The sequence below is a fragment of the Magnolia sinica genome, chromosome 16 (genome assembly GCF_029962835.1).
Source record: "Magnolia sinica isolate HGM2019 chromosome 16, MsV1, whole genome shotgun sequence".
NCBI lineage: Eukaryota > Viridiplantae > Streptophyta > Magnoliopsida > Magnoliales > Magnoliaceae > Magnolia > Magnolia sinica.
Genome location: NC_080588.1, coordinates 35,465,928 through 35,486,038, shown reverse-complemented (window position 1 = coordinate 35,486,038; position 20,111 = coordinate 35,465,928). Strand labels below are relative to the sequence as shown.

General features: G+C 37.6%; 1 protein-coding gene across 1 annotated transcript in view; it reads left to right on the top strand.

Annotated features, from left to right (window-relative positions):
* The first annotated feature begins 1,495 nt into the window (after window positions 1-1,495).
* The window catches only part of LOC131229696 (probable mitochondrial-processing peptidase subunit beta, mitochondrial), a 53,177-nt gene continuing 34,561 nt past the window's right edge, over window positions 1,496-20,111 (top strand). Inside the window, exon 1 of the mRNA XM_058225687.1 lies at window positions 1,496-2,234. Coding sequence (XP_058081670.1) covers window positions 1,575-2,234 — 660 coding nt within the window. The 5' untranslated portion in view covers window positions 1,496-1,574. The remainder of the gene's footprint in view (window positions 2,235-20,111) is intronic.

The window sequence follows — 20,111 nt, the reverse complement described above, 5'->3', positions numbered from 1 at the left end:
TAGCCTCGATATCATCGATATTTGAATATCGATTCTATCAAGTGACCCTCGTTTCAAGATAAAAATCACCTGAAAATATTGCTGGTAAACTTTGTCCAAGGCCGATATCATCGAAGGACTTCCGATATTATCGATAATTGAATTTCGAGGATATCGAGGGATACTTCGATATATCAAAGGTCTTTATGATTTTTTTTAAAAAAACAGGGACACAAAATCTCTGCTGTCGATTTTATCGAGTCATCTTCGATAGGCTCGAGATTCAAGAATCGATGATATCGATACTGCTATCGATACATCGATAATTCCATCCAGAAGTATATGCGGTTGCTGGACAACATATGCCCTCGTTTGATAATATCGAGTAAGTTCCGAGGACATTGACAACATTTATCGATTTTATCGATCATGCTATCGATAAATCGATAGAGGTAGAAAACTTAGAAATTTTTCTGAATTCTGAAAAAAGTTTTCTAACTCAAAAACCCTATGATATACTAATCAGTTTTAAGGGTTTTAATTACCTGGTGTTTTGGGACATGGGATATGAGGCTTAGATTTACCTATGGCGAGTTCGGGCTTACATCCGGTTGAGACAGACGGTTGATTGATCTTCCTATGGAGCTTGTCTGTCTAGCCAACTCAACACTCACGCTAATTGACAAACTAGGGCACTTTCAGGTAAATGTGTAACTCATCATCAGAGGATGAACCCTACCCTCCGAATATCGCCTAATCTTATTTACATACTGAGTGAGTGGCTAAATAGGTGACCAAACTTATTATCTAGGTTATATACTATATATATGACTATCTCAACGTTGGTGGTCATAATTGTCCGGTTTAAATTGAGCCGCAAATTCAACTACGAAACACCACACTCATGACGTAGCTAGAATTGGAGATCGAGCACCAACAATGGTATTTAGGAGATCAAGCAGGACACAACAAGTTACTTTAGAGGTATTTCATGACATAAGGCAAATAAAGATGATGTCCCTGAATCCTCAGTAACACCTCTTTCCTGCACTCCAAGATTTGTGAGATCCACTTTGTTGTATATAAGTAAAATCCATTCCATCCACCCGCTTTTATCCTCTTTTATGGATCAAGACCAAATGTCAGCTAGATACAAAGTCAAGTGGGCCACACAACGACGGAGATGGATGCCAATAGGTTTGTGTGTGGGCGGCATGCTGTGTATGTTTTATCAAACCCCATCACGACCGAGTGAAAATACAACATCAGCGTGATCCAGTTATAAAGCGGGCCATGCTGAGTGAACTTGGATGTTTTAGCAGCAGTTTTACATTGTTCCCATTGGCATGGGGGCATTTATGTTATGTACGGCTAAGATAATATTTGTCACCTGATGGATGGATTGGATTTATATATAAGAAATGGTGTGTGTGGGGTGCGTGTGCGTGTGTTAAAAAAAAGAAGTTATCTCAGTCGTTTGCCCTTTTCTCATCCTCCATTTCTCTCGCACCCTTTTCTCATCTTCCATCTCTCTCTCTCTCTCGCTCTCGCTCTCGCTCTCTCTCTCTAAACCATAGAATTCTCGCTCAACGAACATGACGATGAATCATGTAATAACCCTAGCTCGCCGATCTCAAAAACCCTCATTTCTCCTCCAAACCATCCGATTCGCCTCCGCCTCTCCTGCCATCATTGGCGCCTCCGTGGGTCCCACCACGCCAGCTGCCCCCCCGGTCATGCCCTACGATCTTCTCGCGGAAACCGTCCGATCGAAGCTCAAGCGCCTCGACGACCCCGACCCACGCTTCCTCCGCCACGCCTCCCCACACCCCACCCTCAGTGACCACACTCCCATCCTCTCCTCCCCCGCCACACGAGTCACCACTCTCCCCAATGGTCTCCGCGTTGCCACCGAGTCCTCTCTCTCCTCCCGCACCGCCACCGTTGGCGTCTGGATTGACGCTGGCAGCCGTTTCGAGACGGACGACACCAATGGCACCGCCCACTTCCTCGAACACATGATCTTCAAGGGGACTGAGAAGCGGTCGGTCCGTGTTCTTGAGGAGGAGATCGAAAACATGGGGGGCCACCTCAATGCGTACACCTCCAGGGAGCAGACCACCTACTACGCCAAGGTCTTGGACAAGGACGTGCCTAAGGCCCTTGATATCCTCGCCGACATACTGCAGAATTCGTGCTTTAATGAGGATCAGATCCGCCGCGAGCGGGATGTCATTCTACGGGAGATGCAAGAGGTATGGATGTTCAATTTCAGTGTATTCACTTGGGGCCTGTTTGGTGCGACTTCAAAATGAGTTAGCTTATATCATTGAGAAAAAACTTTGATACTCTAGAAGAGTCTGATAGATGATACACAGGCATTTAGAAATTGCACACATGGCATACAAGTAATCAAATTAAACTGTTCAAATTATGGTACCCAATGTAGATGTTTCATGAACCAAAAATTAATCTTATTTGATTATCTGATTATTGCATTGGTGGACATTTGAAAAGTTAGAAACGAACAATATCCAATATCCAACAGTCCTGTTTTCACAAACAACTGTCCAAGAATCAGAAGGCGAGCGGCCATCATCGTGGTTTTCCTCCCTATAGGTGTGGGTTTGACTCCCCTCCTCGGCATTACCCGATACACATGGTTGTGGGTGATTGTGTGTATCCACAGGAAATAGTCTTGCTTCAAAAGGGGCAGGGACACCCTGTCTTCAAAAAAAAAAAAAAAAGAAAAAGAAAAGAAAAGAATCAGAGGTTAGGATTGTTTGACCTATCTGATCTTGGGATTGTGACTTGGCAACAATGGACTGCACAATTTAGTCAGTTTTATTTGAGTACTATATGCCACGTGCACAATTTCTGAGTTCCTGCATATCAAGCGTCATATACATCCTGTGTATCATATAACTCCATGCCAATAAATTGATCTCCAATACATAATTGCAATTAAATAAAATGAGATGAACATTTTTTCAAGTGGCAACTTAGCTTCTTTTTTATTTATATTTCTACATTCTGCAGTTTTAATTCACACTAGGTTCATATTCTGGCATTTATACAGGCTGAAGCTGTTAGGTATTAGCATATCAAGTGGTTCATACTTTGATTAAAATAATCAGTCTAATAACAACCAACACAAACAATATTGTTTGCTACTTCTTGATTCAGATAATTTATCATTTTTTCTCCTAGTTTCCCCATATTTTCATCTTTTCTGAGGTTATGTTTTGTACTATCGAATTGAGTTGCAATTACCAGTTTAGGTGTAAATAACCAGTTTGCAATTTCCTCAGTACTTACATTCAGGGCCTGTTTGTTTTTCAATTCCTTGGGTAAATGAAGTGTAAGTGGGTAATTATTATTTACCCTTGTATTTATGCTGGGAAGCTGCCTTTGACATTGATTTGATGTTGACAATGCATTGGAATTGAGGAAAGCTGGGTTGTCATCACTAAAACGTGTGGGGCCCACTATTATGTATGTGCTTGATCCATGCCGTTCATTTGTCTTTTCCTCTATTTTTAGGGTGTGATCCCAAAAATGAGGCAAATCCAAAGCTCAGGTGGACCACACCACATAAAATAGGGGGAAATGAACGCTTACTGTTTATTTCTTTTTTGGGGCCACAAAAGTTTTGGATCAAGCTTATTTTTGTGATTTCCCTTCATCCATGTCTGTGTGACGTTATGAACAGGTTGGATGGCAGGTACACATTCTCGTGGCCCTTAGGCTCATTTCAACTTTCAAAAATAGGCGTTAAATTCCTCCTATTTCCCATGGCGTGGTCCACTTGAGCCTTGTATCCACCTCATTTTTAGGCTCATGCCCTAAAATGAACACATAACATATGAAGGAGTGGATCAAACACATGCATAACGATGGGCCCCACAAATGTTACCGCCATAATTTCTGTCTGATAATAACGCCTTTGCGCCACAATTTTCGAGGCCAAATTACATCCGAAATTCTTCTTTTCCAAACAACTGTAGAAGTAATAATTGCTCATTTACAACTCATTTGCAGTGGATTTTGAAAAACAAATAAGGCCTCAGGGTTTGAGCCTCAAATTACAAATTTATTACTTATAATCTCAACCTAGACTTGTGAGTGCTGCAATTGAAATTTGAGGACTATAATTTATTTTCAATATTGGGAAACATCATCATTTTTTCATCATTTTCTCTTGGTTAAAATGGATGCTCAATATTGAATTCACCTATGCATTGAAACACAACCTTAGATAACGTTTCAGCTATGCATTGAAACACAACCTTAGATAACGTTTCAGATATCCTAGTGGAAGGAGACTCTTTGAATTTTCTTGGACGGGTGCGGTTGTTTTATTATACTATTTAAGTTTGTGTATGTGATGAATACATGGTTAACTATCAACAACAACAGTTTTCTGCACTTCATCTTCCTATATATTTTTGAGCAAAACATGCAAGCCAATAAAAATGAGTAAATCTAGTTTGCACTACAAGTTCTCATTGTATTTTTTTTCCCATAATGAATTTGGAATGCTTTCATTGTAGGAGTTGAAAATTTGAATATTTTTCTGAGTGTAGCTTTTTCTTTAAGCTTTGTAAGAGAAAAGGTTAATATCAATAAAAGTTCTCTCTCGTTCTACTCCATTGTTCTTGTGAGTATTTTTTTTAAAAAAAATTTCTTTGCAATTTGGGCATCAAGGTCTCATTGACTCGACAACCGGGTTACAACATTTGGTTGTCTCTGAGAATTTTTTACCCTACAGCATGATAGGGCATCGAAAGAGGTGACACGGCAAGAATTCGCACAAGTAGCTCAATTGATCCACACACTTGCAGAATGGGTAGATCAACTCATGCATGTGGTAGGCAATCTCACTAATCAAGTGGGGGAGTTTCAATGTGTAGGGAATCTGGAAACCGAAGTCGGAGCATGTGGACACGTAGGGAAAGGTCTCTATCAATGCCCTAACCAATAATGGGTGGCACCGACTTATGAAGACACCAATGATCGAATCCTTCAATTGTTGGAACATGAAAAAAAATAATCTGGAATTAAAGCAGAAATTTTGGAAACAACAGAGCAATCCATGGAGTTAAAAGGAAAAGTTGACATCTGAAGTGATCGGTGCATTAACGTTGGACCTACACGTGAATTCACCAATAGATCAATTGATGGATCTAATGATAGTGATAGTCATAATAGACATGCAAGCAAGTCTCGATACTTAAATTGAAACATCTTTGCAAAAGACGACTGTGGCACAAAAATCAGGGCAAATATTTCAGGATCCACGCCGAACTTTAAAGTTGCAACAAACAAGTTGGCACCCACAACAGTGCAAATGAAAAAGATATCTATAGTGCACTTCAACAAAGGTCATGCCGAGCCGATGCTTAGGGTTTTTTCATCAACTTCCACCAAAGAAGAACACGATTTGTTGTAATCCAAAAGTTGAGATTGGTTTCCAACTAAAGGATGAATTCTTTCTAAGCCAAGGAGAATTGATGCAGGCCCATGACGCACCTAGGCCCATATCCTATTTAGGCTCATCTAGGCCCATTGTATGGCTCAACAAAATGTAGGCCCATAGCCCGCTATAGGCTCAACATGTGCTGATTTTTGGGCTGATTATTTATAGATTTGATAATTATTATTACTATTTTTGGGAGATATGAAGGGCTGATTTAAATATATGATTGATATGATTGAAGATATGGGTTGAATTTAAAGATTTGATTGCGTTCCACATTTGCTTTTTATTAAGCTTTTGCCATATGAAGAAAGATTAGATTCGTTTGTAATAAATTATGATTGATTCTCTTAGTTGTGGAGATGTTAAAAGGATTACTTTAGGATCTATAGAAGGGAGGTAATGGTGTAAGAGCTGAAAATTTGAATATTTTTCTAAGTGTGGTTTTTATTTATTTATTATTATTATTTTTTAAAAAGCTTTATAAGAGAAAATGTTGATATCAATAAAAGCTCTCTTCCTCTCTACTGCATTGTTCTTGTGAGTTTAATTTTTTTAATTTTAATTTTTATTTTCTTTGCAATTTGGGTATCTTGATCTCATTGACTTGATAAACGGGTTGCACCAGCTAATCGTTTACTTTTCAAAGGATAGTTAAACATTTGGTGCTAGGCAAGAGAATATCTTTTACTTAGAGGTAGGATTGTTCTTATTATGGCACTTTTTAAATCTTCTTGTCTAGTTTATGTCATTGTTCAGGATGCGTGCTTTAGTGGCACCTTGACAGATATAACTAATAACTAGAAGGTGCCAAGGTACTTCACTTGGGGAGTTTATAGTAAAAGGCATAAGCACCATTTAATGGTGTAGATAGAGGTTCGCAAATCATGGAAGGTCTTAGCATTAGGAGCAAGGTTAAAATTGTTATAGTGGGTATCATATTGGATGTTTTTTTGAAAGGTTCTTATCAGATTATGCACATGAGTTCCAATAAATATATGATGCGGACATCAGGCCATTCAAAGTATATCAACGCAGGAGGCGTGCGTTACTCGTGTCAATGTGGTTAGATGACGGGTACGGGTCAGGTCTCTAGAAGTTGAAGACCTTACACGTGTTTGTGACATGTGTAAGTTGCTTAAATGAGATATTTAGACCATTGGATTGCGAGGATGGTCTGATCGGACCGTTGGATCGTCACAGCCCACCTTCATTATGCCACCTTCACAGTGCTATCATCGGGGCCCATCGGGCATCTTAAATTTGCATTTAGTTTATGAACATTTGATTTATTTAAGTTTTAAGGCAGTTTGTGCACAATTTTTGTGCGAATTTCTTATTTTGAAACTTTTTTTTCGTAAGGGTATTTTGGTAATTTCATGTAATTACGAATTTATAAGGGTTGCCCTAAACCTAAAGCAAGCTATGTTATGTTTATGAAAGAAAATGAAAGCTTTTTGCTTCTGACGATTTCGTCTTCAACTTCCAGTGATTGGAAGTGGGCGTGAGGCCTGGGGAAGTGATTTCTCATCCTCTACTTTTTTTTCCTTCTTTCTTTTCTCAAGGTACTCGTTTCTTTAACCCTATTCTCTTCATTTTCTCCTAAAATCTTTAAATCTAGAAGCCGATCTTGTTTCTTTTTATCTAACTCATTAGATCTTAAAAGATTTTCATCTCCACATTAACCTAATTTGACATTCTTCAAAACCCATCACCCAAAGCCTAAATTTGAAAAACCACTAATTCTTTTTCTGAATTTTCCAGATTTCCTAATCTGGAAAATTCCTATTTTCTGGATTAGAAAATCCACTTGGATCGTTAGATAGACCTATTGCAAGACGAAAATTCTATCTTTCGCCGGATCCAACTAAATTCAGATTTTAAGATTCAATACTTCGTGTTTGTGATGGATGACTATAAGCAATGCTATATTAACCTTATTTCTTTCTTGTGTTTATGACGTATAAGGCTGATATTTTATTTGTTTTTAAAGATTACATAAATCTGCTCCTTTCAAATACCATGCTCGATTAAGGTTGGATTAGGCCGTCCTACAATATATTTGAATAATTTTACCCTCAAATATGGGCTTATAACCCTTCAAAACAAGGGCTTAGGTGAATCAGGAAGTTCTTGTTGTGATTGACTCTTATCTTTGGCCATTAACATTGATATATATTGAAAAGGCCGAGCTAAGAGTCCGGGGGGGGGGGGGGGAATTTAAACAAATATAAATAAAGATAGCACTTAAACAATCCCACAAAACAGAAATGAATAACAACCTCAAATGTACAAGTATTGAGAGGTTGATGCAAATGTTGTTCTAAGGATAACCTTACACCATAAACCAATGGCTTATGGTAGGACAACCTGATTCCTAGAACGGTTTGTGTATCAAAATCCCAAACTGATACAGAGGAATAAAGAATAAAATAGTAAAGAAAATAACTAAGCTATTACAGCATTCCTACACTTGCATAAAAGGATTACAACATTCTCCACAAATGCTTAAAAAGGAAATTACAACATCCACACAATGCCACAATCAAATAATCACCACAAGACCAGAAATTATAGTGGTTCGCTTGTGTGTACACCAACTATTTAGAAAAACAGCCACACAACTACACTCCCAATATCCTCACACAGTGGATATTGGCGTTCACTATGAAATAGGTTTTTCAAGGTTCACCTAAAACTCTCACAATTGTGTCTTTCAAGTGGGCTTACACAATTCAAAAACCCCACACTGAGTTTTCTGGATCACCTCAGACAAACCAAAAAGAAAAAGATTTTTCTGGCACAATCTCAAAGAAACCAAAAGAATAGATTCATTGAATTGTAAAATACTTATCTGGATATTCTCTTTTGATGCAGCCCGGTAGAACCAATTCGGAGTAGAAGTTTAACGTAGACGTTCAATATTCACACTCACTTATGAAATGGTTCTAAGTTCTAAATGATTTTTTAGATTAAAACACTTTGGGGTTTGGGCTAGCTTGATTTGATTTTGATTCCAAGAATTGAGAAAACTTCAATCCTTTCTTCAAATAAGATTGGAATGTAGAATACAAAATCAAATGCAAAAAAGCTAATTAAAGAGAATATTAAATGAGCACTAAATAGCTTAAGAATATCACTAACTTATCTCTCAAAGTGGTGTCTTGATTTTGCTTGAATTGAATATCAAACTCTGAAAATCGTGCTGTATTTATAAGTGCAGAAACTGCTCATTCGATTGGCCCAGAGATCAGCTCGATTGGTCGAAGGACCAACAAACTTTTGAAAATATGGGCGCAATAAGATAAGGCCATTCCACGACTGGTCGAGCCCTGCCCACGACTGGTCGTGTGAGACCTAATTTAGTTGCTGGACTTTGAATCGAGCCTGCTCGACTGGTCGAGCATTGTTCACTCGACTGGTCGAGCAGTCTCCAGGACTGGTCGAGACAATAACAAAAAATCCCGAAAATTAGTAACAAACCTAGAACTGGTCGAGGACTTTCTTAGACTGGTCGAGCCAATACTAGGACTAGTCGAACATAGGCTAAGACTAGTCGAGAAACAGTCTATACACTTATGTAATAACCCAATTAAAGTATGCAATCAACAATTACCTAACCTATGGTCAATCTAAGGTCATTCATACCTTATAAGCGATGTTTGAACATTTGGAGCATCTTTTGCTTCAGTTGATTGTTGATCTTGAAGTACATGAAGCTTGATAACTTGACGTACTTTGAATCTTGAATGTGAAGTACCTTTAAAGCTTGAACTTGTGACACTTTGAAGCTTGAATTTGTAGCATGAACTTGAAGTACTTGAGTTGTATTTCACTTCGAGCTTAAGTACCAAAGTAAAGTATATTATCTTGACTTAGATGAAGCTTTGAAAGCTTGAACTATCAGTTGATGTTGTACTTGAACTCTTATACTTGTGATGCTTGAATCTTGAAATGAATCATCTTGAACTTGTACTTGAATCTTAAAATGGAACTTCTTGAACTTGAAGACGAACCAAACAAGATACAGATTCCAAGATGTTTTGGCACTAGAAAATTTGACAATCATAGGAGCTAGAAAACATAGCACTTACAATCTTCCCCTTTGTCAAATTTGTGACAAAACACACTTCATTAAAATAAGATAAGCAAAACCCGCACAATAAAGAATCATGCACCATATATGCAGAACAAAGAATTATGCACCAGTTACATGATTAGAGAATCATGCACCAGTTACTTCCTGGTTAAACCAATACGCATCATCAATCAATACTCATCAATACTCCCCCTTACTACGAACTTCATACAATGAAAAATTTGCCGAAAAATTGCCTACCTATCCACAATCATAATGAAATATGATAGAATAAATTCTCCTCCTTTTTGTCACAATGTGACAAAGGAAAGATCGAAAGAGCGATAATGGAAATAAGAGAATATATAATCAAGAGAAGTTCATAAGCAAGTTAACCAAGTTCATAAGCAAGCATGACCAAGCACATAAAACATGAGAAGTTCAAGTAGTTTAAAATTATTATAAAACACATTCAAATACTAATCTGAACCCGATGAAGGAGCAGGGATGGAAGGATCAATTTGATGAAGTCCCTTGTTAATGCGCTTTAGATACTTGCGCATATATTTAAATTGCATTTCATGGGACACATTCATACTTTCAACCTTCTCCTCAAGTGAGCGCAGCCGCGCATCAAATTCAGATGGTTGATAATCAGGATCAGCGGCAGAATCAGATTCAATTTCATAAAGAATGTCATCCATATTGATATCATCTGGAGGTAAATCACCTTCCTCTGCATTTGCGGCAGCAGCTCCACCAACACCCACATCAACTTGGCCTGGGGTCAACTTCAAATTCATCTTGTTAATGTTAGAGTTGTTGAAAGGTAGTTGGGTAATGGGAGCCTCTCCAACAGACATAGCCACTAAACTATGGGTGGCTAACACAGTCATAAGATAAGCAAAGGGTATGTCACTGTGTCCTCGGTCGAGACGAAATTGAATAATGCTATGACAAATCAAAGAAGGAAGACATACAGAGACTCCAGAAATGATAGAATGGAGAATACGAACCATGAATGCAGTAAGTTAGGTTTTGTTACCAGATCGAGGGTAGGCATTTGAAATGAAAATCCTATGAAGGATTCTATATCTGGGTAACAGAAACTTGGAGGCAAGCGCATTCCCAGTATTCCATTCCGCATCTATTTTGCATAAATCTCTAGTGAGCATTCGCTTCTCAGTTTCAGATGGTTTTGCCACTAGAGAACTAATGGGAATACCTTCGTCATTAACTGGGAGGTTCATTAAACCAGAAATTAGATGACGGTCCACATCAATTGGACCTTCTCTGGTTGCAATAGTAAATGTCAGATTTTCAACAGAAAAATCAGTAATGCAAGCATACATAGCCTGCGCAATGGAGCGGTATGCTGGCCCACCCCAATGAAGTATGTTATCCCATCCTACAGTCTGAAGGAGAGGAAGGATATTAAGCGGGGCCAGATGATCAACATTAACAGGCCGTTCTACTATCACATTGCGCACACGAATATCCCGCACATAATGAGGATCATCCTCGGGCGACCGAAGGTGATGCACCTTGATAGGAGTCCAACGAGATGAAGAGGGACCACAAGATCCTTTCTTCTTGGTTTTACCTTCCATTTGCAACAAAGAAATCAAGAAATAAAGTGATTGCAAAAGAGGTAAAATGAGTTTCTAGTAGATCAGATTTTTGAATAGAAAAACCCAAAAACCAATATAAAATATGAAGTAAACTTTACAAATGAAGAAAATAAAGTGCAAAGGACTTGAATCTACAAGAAAATCGAAAACAATGCGCTAACCACGGAGGAATCGAAGATGGGTTCGATCGGTTGATGTAGGGCTCATTGGAGAAGACAACCCAAATGAAGAAAAAGTGATTTTTCCCCAAATAAAAGGGCAAACCCGTGTTTCACGACGGGTCGAGTACATGTTTGACCAGTCGTGGCCGGTCGAGTATGTACTCGATTGGTCGTGCATAGCCCAAAATGTGCAATATTTCATAAAATTTGAAATTTTAAAAATTTAAAATAACTACTATATACATTATGATACAGAAAGACATGAATCAACAATTCATATTGCACATACCAAGATCAAATTTCAATTTAGCAAACTTGCTTTTGTCGAGCGGTTTTGTGAATATGCCAGCAAGTTGAGTCTCGGTCAGAATATAATCCAAAGAAATTGTCTTGTCTTCTACTAATTCACGAATGTAGTGATATCTAATGTCAATATGCTTGGTTCATGAATGCTGGATTAGATTTTTGGAGATTAAGTGCGCTTGAATTATCACAATATAAAACCATAGTATCTTGCGCAATTCCATAATCGCTTAGCATTCTTTTCATCCATACAAGCTAAGTACATGCATTACCTGCAGCAATATATTTAGCCTTAGCTGTTGAGAGCGATACGGAACTTTGTTTCTTACTTAATCAAGAAACTAAACAGTTCCTTACATAGAAACAACCACCACTGGTTGATTTTCGATCATCAATGTTACCAGCCCAATCAGCATCCGTGTAACCAGCTAATTGCACCCTAGTATCATGTGGATACCAGAGACCAAGATTAGCTGAACTAGCGACATATCGCATAATCCGCTTAACAACAATTAAATGTGACTCTTTAGGGTCAGATTGATATCTAGTGCAAATTCCAACGCTAAATGCAATATCAGGTCGACTCGCAGTTAATAAAGCAAACTACCTATCATACTGCGATACAACTTAGGATCCACACTCTTACCTGTAGAGTCCTTTGAGAGTTTTAAAGTAGTACTCATTGGAGTATCAAAATTTTTTCCACTCTCAAATCCGAACTTTTTAACTAAGTTCAGGGCATATTTGGTCTGAGAAATAAAGAAACCATCAGGTAGCTGTTTGACTTGCAACCCTAAGAAATAATTCAATTCTCCAACCATGCTCATTTCAAATTTAGACTTCATAAGATCTGCAAACTCAACAGTCATGTTAGCATAGGTAGATCCATAGATAATATCATCAACATAGATTTGCACTATTAGTATGTGATCATTATGTTTCTTTACAAACAATGTCTTATAAACACTTCCCATTATAAAGTTATGACTTTGCAGAAACTTAGTCAACTTTTCGTACCATGCCCTGGGAGCTTGTTTCAAACAGTAGAGTATCTTTTTTAGGCGGTAGACATGATCAACATTCTTAGGGTCTTAAAAAACCGTTGGTTGTTCAACATACACTTCTTCAAGTAAATCACCATTTAAGAATGCATTCTTTACATTCATTTGGTATATTTTGAACTTTCTAAAGCATACAATGGATGTAAATAGTCTGATTGATTCAAGACAAGTTATTGGGGCAAAGGTCTTATCATAATCGATGCCTTCAATTTGAGTGTACCCTTGTATAACCAGCCTAGCTTTGTTTCTAATAATATTACCAAGTTCATCAGACTTATTTTTGAAAATCCATTTTGTTCCAATAATGTGTTTATTTTTCGGTTTTGGAACTGAATACCAAACATCATTTCTAACAAATTGATTGAGCTCTTCTTGCATTGCAACAATCTAGTTTTCTTCAGTAAGAGCTTCTTTTACGTTAGCCAGTTGTATCTGAGATGTAAAGCACACGTAGTTACACATATCTTCAAGTTGTTTACGAGTGCGTACACCAGTGAGAGGGTTTCCAAGGATTTGATTAGTTGGATGGTTTTTAACTGTCCTCAGTTCAGTGTTATTTTGAATTGATGAAGAGTCAGGTTTATCAATTAAAAGAACCTCATCATTTTCTGAACTTGAAGCAGGTATATTCAAGTGATTGTCTATAACCACATTAATGGACTCTTGAATTACACCAGTCCTTTTGTTAAGAACCCGATACGCTCAACTATTTAGAGCATACCTTAAAATTATCCCTTCATCACTTTTGGTGTCAAATTTTTTCAAATTTTCACAGTCACATAAAATGTAGCACTTGCTGCCAAAAACTCGAAAGTATTTGACAGTAGGCTTCTTATCAAACTACATTTCATAAGTCATTTTACCATTTGATTTTCTAGTGTAACTCGGTTAATTATATAACAAGCAGTATTTATGGCTTCGGCCCAAAGATTTTTAGGAAGTTTCTTACTATTTAGCATAACGTTTGCCATTTCTTGAAGCACTCTATTTTTTCTTTCTACGACACCATTTTGTTGTGGTGTTTTGAGTATAGAAAATTCATGTGATACCCCCTGATCACTGCAAAATTTCTCAAACCGCTATTTTCAAATTCCGAACCATGATCACTACGGATCTTAAATACTTGTGATTCTCTTTCCGTTTGGATATGTTTAAGTATCTTTTTTACTTCATCAAGAGTTTCTGATTTGTTTCTTAAAAAGACTACCCATGTGTATCTGGTAAAGTCATCAACAATTACCAGAACATACTTCTTGCCACCTCGACTCTATGTTCTAGTTGGTCCAATGAGATCCATGTGGAGAAGTTTGAGTGGTTTAGATGTGGCATTGGAGTTCACCTTTTTGTGAGTACTCCTAGTTTGTTTATCAATCTGGCATTCGCCACAAATTTTGTCTACTTTCTGTATTTTAGGTAGACCTCTTACCAACTCTCTTTTGCTCAATCTATACAAGTTGCGGTAGTGTACTTGTCCGAGGCGTTTATGTCATATTTCAGTTTCATCAATATGGACCATGTAACACGATAGATTAGATGAGCTTGAATCACTCACTATGTAGCAGTTTTCAGAAGTTCTGCGACCAGTTAATATGACAGAACCATTTTTATTTAAAATTTCACACCCTTGGTTAGTAAAATTTACACTGATTATTATCATATATTTGAGAGATGCGTAGTAAATTATATTTTAACCCTTCGACATATAAAACATTCTCAAATAGAGGGAGGTTAAAAAGTTGAACCGTACCTTGACCAATAATTCTGCAATTGCTACCATCACCGAATGTGACTGAACCATCAGTCATGTCTTTAAGATTGGTGAACAGACCCTTGTCGCCTGTCATATGTCTGGAGCATCCACTGTCTAGGTACCACTTTGAATGGCTCAAAGCTTTGAAAGCGGTGTGGGCAACCAAACACGTAACCTTAGGGACCCATTTCATTACAGTTTTGAGTTTAGGAGTAAAGTTGGTTTTCTTATATTTGTAGTTGTTATAAGACCGACCCACTGAGTTAGATTTTAAGAGCTCCTTAAGTAAATCAACAATTTTCTCAGCTAAAGGATTACGATTCTGATTTTTATATTTGATATGGTTGCTTTTAGGTTTTAAAATTTGAAAAGTCTTAGCATTTTTAGAATAATTTTAATTCAGTCTTTTGAGTTAGAAGACTTTTGTCGTAGCCCAATCCAGATCGATCGTCACATTTTCTGGATCCGGATAAGAGTTTTTCTAACTTAGGATCACCTTAGGCATACCTCCAAGTGTCTTTTAAACTCAAAAGTGAAGAGACTTCTAGTTTTAGCTTTTCATTTTTAGATTTTAGATTTTCAACTTGGGAGGTTTTGAAATCTAAGTCGCACTTAGTTTTTTCAAGGCAGTCTGAAATGTGAGATTTTTCTAAGACTAGATTTTCAAAATTTTCTTTAAGTTTTGAAAACTTTTCTTTCTGAAGTTTTAGTTTTACAGCAATTTTGCAACTTTCCTTGTATAGGGCATTATAAGCATCTTGAACATCTTCTTCATTTTCATGATCACTATTCAGATTTTCTTCACTTGTTGAATCATTATTATCTGAAAAAGTGAACTTGGCTAAAGTCATAAGGGCTTTAACTTCATTACCCAACTCGGTTTCAGAATCTTCTGACTTAGAAGAGGCTTCAGAGCAGGAAGATTCATCCCAAGTAGCCAACGTACCTTTTTTTTTAGGTTTGTCCTTTTTAGGACATTTGTTTGCTAGATGCCCATATTCATGGCAGTTGTAACATTGACTGTCTTTTAAAGATTTTCAAGTTTTAGATTTAGATTTTTTCTTTTTATTAGGTTTTTGCAAATCAACCCTCTTTTTACTTTTGAAAATCTTGTAAAACTTTTTAGCTAAAAGGGCCATATCATCTTCAGAATTTTCTAAATCAGAAGTATTACTATTTTCTTGAGAAATACTTTTAGAAGATTTAAGGGCGATGGATTTACCTTTAGGAGCTTTAAAGTTTAACTCATGGGTCTGTAAGGAACCAACTAATTCTTCTACCCTCATATTATCCGTATCACGAAGTTCCTGGATCGCAATAACCTTTGAATTGAACCGTTCAAGTAGTGATCGTAGTCTCTTTGCATCGACTTTACTTTCTGGGATTCTATCACCGAGACCCGACTTTACTTTCTGGGATTCTATCACCGAGACCCCACATAGAGTTGACAATGTCATTCAATCTTGTATAGAAGTCCATGAAAGTTTCACTTTCTTCCATACGTATTTCCTCAAATTTGGTTGTGAGGATTTGGACTTAAGATTTCTTGACAATTGTTGTTCCCTCGTGTGTCATTTCCAAAACATCCCAAGCTTGCTTTGTAGTATCACAGGATATAATTCTCTTGAATTCATCCGGTGATAATGCGCAAGTAATAGCATTTAGAGCCTTTGCATTGACACTACTTTCACTTTTCTGAAGACTGGTACAAGTAAAATAAGGTGTTACTTTTACAGTTACAGATCCATCGGTACCAGTCACTTCAGTGGTAGGAGGAGTCCAATTGGTCACTGTGGCTTGCCACACGCTCTCATCCATGGATTTTAAGAAAATCCGCATTCTGGCTTTCCAATTGGTATAATTGGAGCCATCAAATGGTGGAGGCCTAGTGACTGAAAGGCTATCAAAATTTGACATCTTAAAAAGCTCAGATCGATTATCTCAGGAAATTAATCCAAAAGAAATAATAATTAAAGCGAGCTATTAGGCTTTGATACCACTTGAAAAGGCCGAGCTAAGGGCCATTAAAAATTAAATGCGGAATTTAAATAAATATAAATAAAGATAGCACTTAAACAATCCCACAAAGCAGAAATGAATAACAACCTCAAATGTACAAGTATTGAGAGGTTGATACAAATGTTGTTCTAAGGACAACCTTACACCAAGAACCAATGGCTTATGGTAGGACAACCTGATTCCTAGAATGGTTTGTGTATCAAAATCTTAAACTGATACAGAGGAATAAAGAATAAAAAGCAAAGAAAATAACTAAGCTATTACAGCATTCCCACACTTGCATAAAAGGATTACAACATTCTCCACAAATGCTTAAAAAGGAAATTACAACATCCACACAATGCCACAATCAAATAATCACCACAAGACCAAAAATTATAGTGGTTCGCTTGTGTGTATACCAACTGTTTAGAAAAACAGCCACACAACTACTCCACTCCCAATATCCTCACACAGTGGATATTGGCGTTCACTATGAAATAGGTTTTTCAAGGTTCACCTAAAACTCTCACAATTGTGTCTTTCAAGTGGGCTTACACAATTCAAAAACCCCACACTCTTGAGTTTTCTGGATCACCTGAGACAAACCAAAAAGAAAGAGATTTTTCTTGCACAATCTCAAAGAAACCAAAAGAATAGATTTACTGAATTGTAAAATACTTATCTGGATATTCTCCTTTGATGCAGCTCGGTAGAACCAATTCGGAGTAGAAGTTTAGTGTAGACGTTCAATATTCACAATCACTTATGAAATGGTTCTAAGCTCTAAATGATTTTTTAGATTAAAACACTTTGGGGTAGCTTGATTTGATTTTGATTCCAAGAAACGGGAAAACTTCAATCCCTTCTTCAAATAAGATTGGAATGTAGAATACAAAATCAAATGCAAAAAAGCTAATTAAAGAGAATATTAAATGAGCACTAAATAGCTTAAGAATATCACTAACTTATCTCTCAGAGTGGTGTCTTGATTTTGCTTGAATTGAATATCAAACTCTGAAAATCGTGCTGTATTTATAAGTGCAGAAACTGCTCATTCGATTGGCCCAAAGATCAGCTCGACTGGTCGAAGGATCAACAAACTTTTGAAAATTTGGGCGTGATAAGATAAGGCCGTTCCACGACTGGTCGAAGGGCCTGCATGACCGGTCGAGCCCTGCCCACGACTGGTCATGTGGGACCTAATTTAGTTGCTGGACTTTGAATCGAGCCTGCTCGACTGTCGAGCACTGTTCACTCGACTGGTCGAGTAGTCTCTAGGACTGGTCGAGACAAAAACAGAAAATCCCGAAAATTAGTAACAAACCTAGGACTAGTCGAGGAATTTCTTAGACTGGTCGAGCCAGCACTAGGACTAGTCGAACATAGGCTAAGACTAGTCGAGAAACAGTCTATACACTTATGTAATGACCCAATTAAAGTATGCAATCAACAATGACCTAACCTATGGTCAACCTAGGGTCATTCATACCATGTTTGAACATTTGAAACATCTTTTGCTTTAGTTGATTGTTGATCTTGAAGTACACGAAGCTTGATAACTTGACGTACTTTGAATCTTGAACGTGAAGTACCTTTAAAGCTTGAACTTGTGACACTTTGAAGCTTGAATTTGTAGCTTGAACTTGAAGTACTTGAGTTGTATTTCACTTCGAGCTTAAGTACCAAAGTAAAGTATATTGTCTTGACTTAGATGAAGCTTTGAAAGCTTGACCTATCAGTTGATGTTGTAATTGAACTCTTATACTTGTGATGCTTGAATCTTGAAATGAATCATCTTGAACTTATACTTGAATCTTAAAATGGAACTTCTTGAACTTGAAGACGAACTAAACAAGATACAGATTCCAAGAGGTTTTGGCACTACAAAATTTGACAATCATAGGAGCTAGAAAACATAGCACTTACACATATCAAGCAACACATATCGTTTTCGGATTATACTTTGATCACTAGTGGAGTATTAGAAGCTGTAGTGGTTTGCTTTTGGGATGAACTTTGGCAATTTGGGGAACAAAAGGATCTACCGTGGAGTAAGGTTACTGTTGTAAAATGTGGAAGTAACGGTGTTAGGATCGTGGAAGGGTGGAAGGATCTAGCGGAGCTGAGGGTAATTTACTTAGTTACAGATGATTTCAATAAAGATACATGGTATCGTGTAGGTTTGGGGACAAAAATAAGATTTTGGAGGATTTCTTGTTGGATGATGGATGCCTTTGCATATGCTTTTAGAAGGCTTCCATAGAATAGGAATGGAAAAGTGGGCTGCATCCAAGATTTATGTGGATGGACTGCAAGTAGAATACTTTGGAAATTTGGTAAGAAAATAAGCGAAGAAATTTCAATCTAGGTAGGGTTCTTGCTTCTATTAAAGTTTGATAAAAGGAGTTTTTTTTTTTTTTTTTTTTTAAAATATAATTTATAATTTTTATTTATTTTTATAACTCAATCACTGTTTATGAACTTCGTGGTTTTTGGTAATGCTCCATGTCCTAGAGCTAAGTACCTAAGGGCCTGTTTGGCAGGGCAGATTGGATGGGATTGGAAGGGATTGGAAGATAGATCCCGGGATTGGCCAGGCATGCCAAACAGACACGGGATCCTGATCCCGGGATATAGCAATCCCATGGATCTTAAGACAATCCACTGACATCACCATCATTACCTTTAAATCCCATCCAATCCACCCTAATCCCTTCAAAATTGCTTGGGACGTGTTTGGTTCGAGGGATTGAAAGGGATTGGAAGGTTTAATCCCGGGATTGGCCGGGCGTGCCAAACAGACCCGATATAGCAATCCCGGGATATAGCAATCCCATAGATCTTGCACCAATCCACTAACGCAGCTATCATTACCTTGAAATCCGTGCAATCCACTCTAATACCATCCAATCCTATCCAATCTGCCCAGCCAAACAGGCCCTAAGTGATGAGTTGTCTTGCGGTGGATGATGGCGACAGATAGGATCTTATCATTTGATTACCTCAGGGGTTGGGATTATAGGTTGGCAAATGTGTGCTAAGAAGGATAAACAATTGATCATCTTCTTTTGCATTGTCTAATGGTTGGTAGCATTTGGCATTTTCTCCAATAATTTGGGCTGCATTAGGTTCTACCTTAGTACGTGGAGGGCATGTTTATGAGTGGGCTTGTGAAGCTTGGACTCTGAAAAGGGAATTTTGTTTTTCAAGAATGGTTTGTTATGTTATTCTTTGGCGGCTTTGGAATGAAAGAAATAAAACAATTTTCCATGATGAGTAACGGGGATTGGAAGGCTTATTTAGAAAATTTGCCCCAATTGTCCATTCAATGATTAACCTAGAGGAGTTCTATGTATTACCTCGGTCCATTGTTTTTAAAGTAAAGGATTATTACAGAAGGGGAAAGGTTGTCAGAAGAACTGCTCATTGGTCTTTTTCTCCATGGGTATGAGTGGACTCAATTTCACTGGAGCTCTTTGTGGAACTTGGATCTGACTTGTGTTAGAGGTTTGGTGAGGGATCATTGTGGCGAGACTGTGCTTGCATAATGTGGTCTGGACAGTTATGTTGATACCAATGAGGCCAATGTTTCATCATTTTGTTGGAGATGCTAAACACGTAGTTGACTCTTTAGCTAGGAGAGTTGTTCATAAACACGTCATGACTGT